The sequence below is a fragment of the Nothoprocta perdicaria genome, unplaced genomic scaffold (genome assembly GCF_003342845.1).
Source record: "Nothoprocta perdicaria isolate Ctin4 unplaced genomic scaffold, notPer1 scaffold_151, whole genome shotgun sequence".
Lineage (NCBI taxonomy): Eukaryota > Metazoa > Chordata > Aves > Tinamiformes > Tinamidae > Nothoprocta > Nothoprocta perdicaria.
The window spans coordinates 1,285,789-1,290,731 of NW_020454661.1; the positions used below are offsets into that span (position 1 = coordinate 1,285,789).

At 41.2% G+C, this 4,943-nt stretch overlaps 1 protein-coding gene across 1 annotated transcript in view; it reads right to left on the reverse strand.

The window, feature by feature from the left end:
* Positions 1 to 481: 481 nt before the first annotated feature.
* SALL3 (spalt like transcription factor 3) overlaps positions 482 to 4,943 on the reverse strand; it is a 6,556-nt gene continuing 2,094 nt past the window's right edge. The window contains 3 exon segments of the mRNA XM_026034887.1: positions 482 to 2,493; positions 3,479 to 3,819; positions 4,036 to 4,943. The exon segment at positions 4,036 to 4,943 is cut by the window's right edge and continues 2,024 nt beyond it. Of these exon segments, the coding sequence (XP_025890672.1) occupies positions 2,062 to 2,493; positions 3,479 to 3,819; positions 4,036 to 4,943 (1,681 nt within the window). The 3' untranslated portion in view covers positions 482 to 2,061.

Consider the following 4,943-nt stretch of genomic DNA (forward strand, 5'->3'; position numbering starts at 1 on the left):
GAGGTGTTGCAGATATACAACTTTGTTTCTCGATGGATGTGTGTATCTATATATCTCTATCTCAACACCGTAGAAAACAGAGTTGTATAGTTCATTGCTCATTTCTGACAGAAATAAGCAGCTAGTAAGTCTTTGAAACTCTTTTTACTCAATTACATGATGGCAGAAATAGTCCTTCCTCTTATAGTAATGGTTTTTGTTGGAGAAGAAAGATTGTCCTATTTTTCAGCCTCAGCTGAGAAGACCTCACTGTCTGATTCTTTTTTGGGGGGCATAAAACAACTTGTGCTGTTACCCAGCTACCCACAACGGCCCTCAAGCCATCCCGCCAGGCGGAAGTTCATAGTGGGAGACTTCACCACGCTTGCAACGCGCAAAATGAGGTAGTACACAAAATGTTTACTGTTCAAGTTTTGATTAAGCCCTGGTCTCCTCWGCGTGCCCAGCCTAGCTTCTGAGTGGAACCGTTCCCTTTATTTACTCGGTGTAATTTAAACAATGCAATCAACATAAAATTATATTAGAGCAATCAGAGTACATTGTGCTTTGCAGTAATCTGAGAAGATAATCAGCAAGGGTTGGGAATAAAGACGGAATATTTTCACGTTGCTACTGCTCATGCTGCCCAAAATCCCTTATTTTGTTTGCAGTGCTATTAGGCAGTCAGCATCTTTCTGATGGGCATGTGTGAAAGACAACAGACTACAGAAAAATTAATCCTACACAATGTTCTCCTTAGTCTATCCTAGGCTTGTATTAATATCACACTCTTCAGATAAATTTAGCAGAATTGTTAGGGGTGGTCACACTTTTAAGTATGCTTGATAGAAAAGTTAAATGAATCATTTCAGTTTAAGAAATGGCAGGCCCCATTTTTCCTAAGGATCTGACAGTTCTCTGTGGCTTTTCTGCTTAGTTAATAGAGATCTTTCATTGTTTGACCTTAAAACCAAACGAGAAACTGTAACAGGAGTTTTCCCCATATTCCTCAAATGAAAGTACTATTTATAAAATAGTTTACATCTTTGTTCAGTTTCAAATTATAGACAAACCTCCCTAATACAAAATACTAAAAGTGCAATAGTATAAATTAAGAGTTTGCAACCACGTTATACAAACATTACCTTTTTATTGTACAACTTTGATAACATGAAATATTTACTCACAACGGTTTATAATGTTGTGAATAATTTATGCTTCTAAGGTTTGTCTGTAACTTGTTTTCCAACCATTGAGCTAAAGTCCACACTACATTTTTTTTTCATTTAACAGAACAACTGTCCACATAGCAGCTACAAATACTTAAATAAAAAAAGGTTTGTTACTGACAGGTACTTGCACATGAAAAGCATGCTATCTTTCCCAATAAAACTTCACATTTTTGCCTGCATTGAAATAAACCACTTAGAGTAAAACAAAACTTGCTTTAAAAAAAAAAAAAGAAAAAAAAAAAGAGAAAAGGAAAAATCACATAGCCAGATGTATTTTGCAGTACAAAAGCTTCATTTAAGTTTGGGGCTAGTATATTGTCTGTTACCCGCATAATCTTAACATTATAAATACTACAGACAAGGATACTGTAATAATACACAGCATTGGGGTACTAAATCACTTATTTAAGATTAAGATTCCTAAAAACATAGTCCAGTTTGCTAACTAATTTGAACAAAACCAGCAAATAAGTGTGATAGAATGCTGTAATGAAGCCCCCCCTTTCTCAGTTGAGAGTTAAGTTTTGTAAGAAGCAAAGTGGACATAGTCTAGCCTCTTTTTGTTTCTAATGAAGTTATCCAATGATTTTTTTTTGTTTGTTTCTGTTAAATTAAAAGGTTTCAAAGTTCTCAGTAACAGTCAAACTCACTGTTGAAAGAAGTACCATGCAGATCTTGCAAGACAACTTTTCAGCAGCCACAAAGTTATGTATTTCTGCTATGGGTAAAACTGTAAAGGGAACCTATGCATTTAGGTCAGGAAACTAATGCTTAGCTTCAACAGCTGTACAGGAAACAGAACAAAAGTTGTGTTGAGTAGTGGTCCAACAGTTATTCGTAATGACTGCTTTTAATTTATGCCAATCTCTTTATTATCCTCGATAAATCTGGTGAATGGACGACTGGTTCCAGTTTCAGAACTTGCTTTGTCCAAACCAACAATGGGCGGGCTGCTGCCAGTGCGAGCTTTGTCCATGCCACTGGTAATGTTACTTAAAGGCGGGATGGCACCTCCGCCTAAACTTACTGGGAGCTGGGGAATGCCTCCGTTCTGTATGACAGAAATCTCATTGTTCTTCATAGCTAGTCCATTAGTGATAGCTGCAGCATATTGGTTCCAAAAATTGGGGTCCACATTCATGGCCCGAGCTGCCAAATCCTTCTGGAACATTTCCGAGAACTTGAGAGCRTCGCCGCCTAGCAAGGCCATGGGGTTTTCCACGGAGAGTCGGCGACCGCGTCTTGCAGGGGCATTATTCCACATATGAGTTCCCATGTGAACCTGCAGAGGAAACAGGGACAAGAAACACCTCCAAATTAACCCCCTCCAGGAAGACTGCTCACCTCAATACCCTGCTACTTACAGCATTGCCTTTTTTTTTTTTTTTTCTCTCCAAAATGTCTTTCAATTCACAGTGAAAAAAATCAACTTCAGTAGTTCTACAGCCCAGTCAACCTATACAGAAAAAGTCTTTGTTCTAGTTTTTCAATTTGCATTTGTATCTTCTCACGGAAAATAAATACAGCACTGCCACAATACAGAGTATGTGTCCTCTTAGCTTAGTAAACTTCATATGAGAACTGCAAGTTCTCATACCCCGCAGACTACCAAGCACATTACTTGTACGAGGAGACGCACATTTCCTTCGTCCTTTCCCTTTTTACAGCTTGTCTGCTTTCTTAATACTTAGTCTCACAGCACAGGCATCAATTTCGCTAAAGATTTAAAGAAAAGCTTCAGGACACTGAAAAATGTATTCCCTTTGCCGTGTCTTGATGGYTATACAGACTTTGGGAATAAGAGGCATCGGTCTTGTAGTAACTCACTATAAATCAGTGCGAAACAGCATTTTAGTGTGCACTGCTTGCAACACAGAGCAGCAAATTGGATTTTGCAAGACTGGCACCCAAAGAGGCAAAAGAGTTCTGTGTTTGCGGTTTATAGCGAGCCTATTCTGCACCTCTGCCCTGCAAGTCCTGCTAGGATTCATCTGTCCACTGGCTGTGTGTAGATCACGTTTGTTAGGCAAGTTTTTGTATGGGTGTGYGCAAAGATCCGTGGAGCCAGTTTTTGAGCACACAACATCGTGCACCTACTTTTCAGCTCTTATCTTTAACAGAGCAGAAGCAAAACAAACACCACCACAGTAAGCAAGTCCAAACTCCCTTCTCTCCTGGATTTGGGGCAAGCAACATTAAAACCTGCAAAGCTCAAACACAGTGCCTTTAAACCTCCCAAGCCTTCACAGTTTCATTTGGCCTCTTACCTTAAGATTCCCCTTTGTGGTAAAAGCTCTACCACAGATTGTGCAACCAAACGGTTTTTCACCAGTATGGGTGCGTTCATGTATCTGCAGTGCACTTGCTGAGGAGAAGGTCTTCCCACACGACTGGCAGTTGTGCTGCTTGGGAGTCCGGCGTGGGGGGGGTGCCAGCATGGGGGTGATTCCTGGACTCATCACTGTCTGTGGTGCAGCAGGAACCTGGATTCCAGCTGGAAGCGAGGGGACCTCACCCAAAGAGATCGGCTTGCTGTGACCATTCACTTCCATTTTGATCATGGTAGGCGCTGTACTGGTGACCAGGCTAGGAGTACTTTGGCTGGGACCTAGAGTAAAGTTGGGTTCAAATAACTGAGAAGGCAGCTCTTTTAATTTGTGCGTCAGTAAGTGCTGTTTTAAATTACCCATAGTGGAACACCCACGATTGCAGACTGTACAAATAAATGGACGTTCTTTAGTATGGCTGCGGTAGTGAATTTCCAATGCACTCTTACAAGCAAAAGGCTTGCCACAGATATTACAAACAGTACTTTTAAACTTACCACGTTCTCTGTTCAGGAACAGCAGGCTAAAAGGAGCCTCCTCTTTGATGACCGGTCTTCCCAGGTTGGTGGATGTCAGATCTAATGCGCCTCCATTTTCAGTTGTGGGTGGTGGACTGTCTGGTTTTTCTGTCTTTAATTGTATTTCTTGCGGTTCTTCCTGGTTGCTAAGACCTGGGGATTTTGATCGGAAACTTTCACTATTGCTATTTACAGGAGACAAAGCTTGCATGGAGGAAGAGGATTCTGACATTGCAGGGCTGCCTGCACTCTGGCTTTCGAGATCGCCAACGGCCGATGAGGAGTCATTGCTCAAGTGGTCACTTTCCCCTGATCCATTCTCCATGGATTTTAAACTGGTCAGCTGCTGACAGTTCATGACAGAATCAATCATTTTCATTTGATTCTCCAAAGCAGCAATACTAGAAATCACGGAAGGTGGTGAAGAAGGACACGACCCAGAGTAAGAAATAAGAGGTTTGGACGAGTCGCTTGCTGTGTCCTTTAACTCTGGGTCCTCTTCCATGGAATTCTCATCAATATCATCATCAAAGTTGCTCAGCGTGTCAATGTTCTTCTCATCGTAGGAAAGTTCTGAGTCCATGGCATCTTGGAAGCCCTCTGGTAGTGGCGTGTTTGGAATTTGCCCCCCCATATGCATACGAATATGCTGCTGAAGAACAACCGCATTTGTAAATTTCTTCTGACAAATGGGACACGAGTGCTGTACCCTAAGTGGTGGCTTCGCTCGATGAACTCCAAAATGTGTTTTCAGATTGCCTTTTGTAGTAAAGGCACGTCCACAAATTTTGCATTTAAATGGTCTTTCTCCTGTATGCGTTCTGTAATGCATCTTGAGAGCACTCTGACAACTAAGCACACGGTGACAAATGACACATTGATTTGGA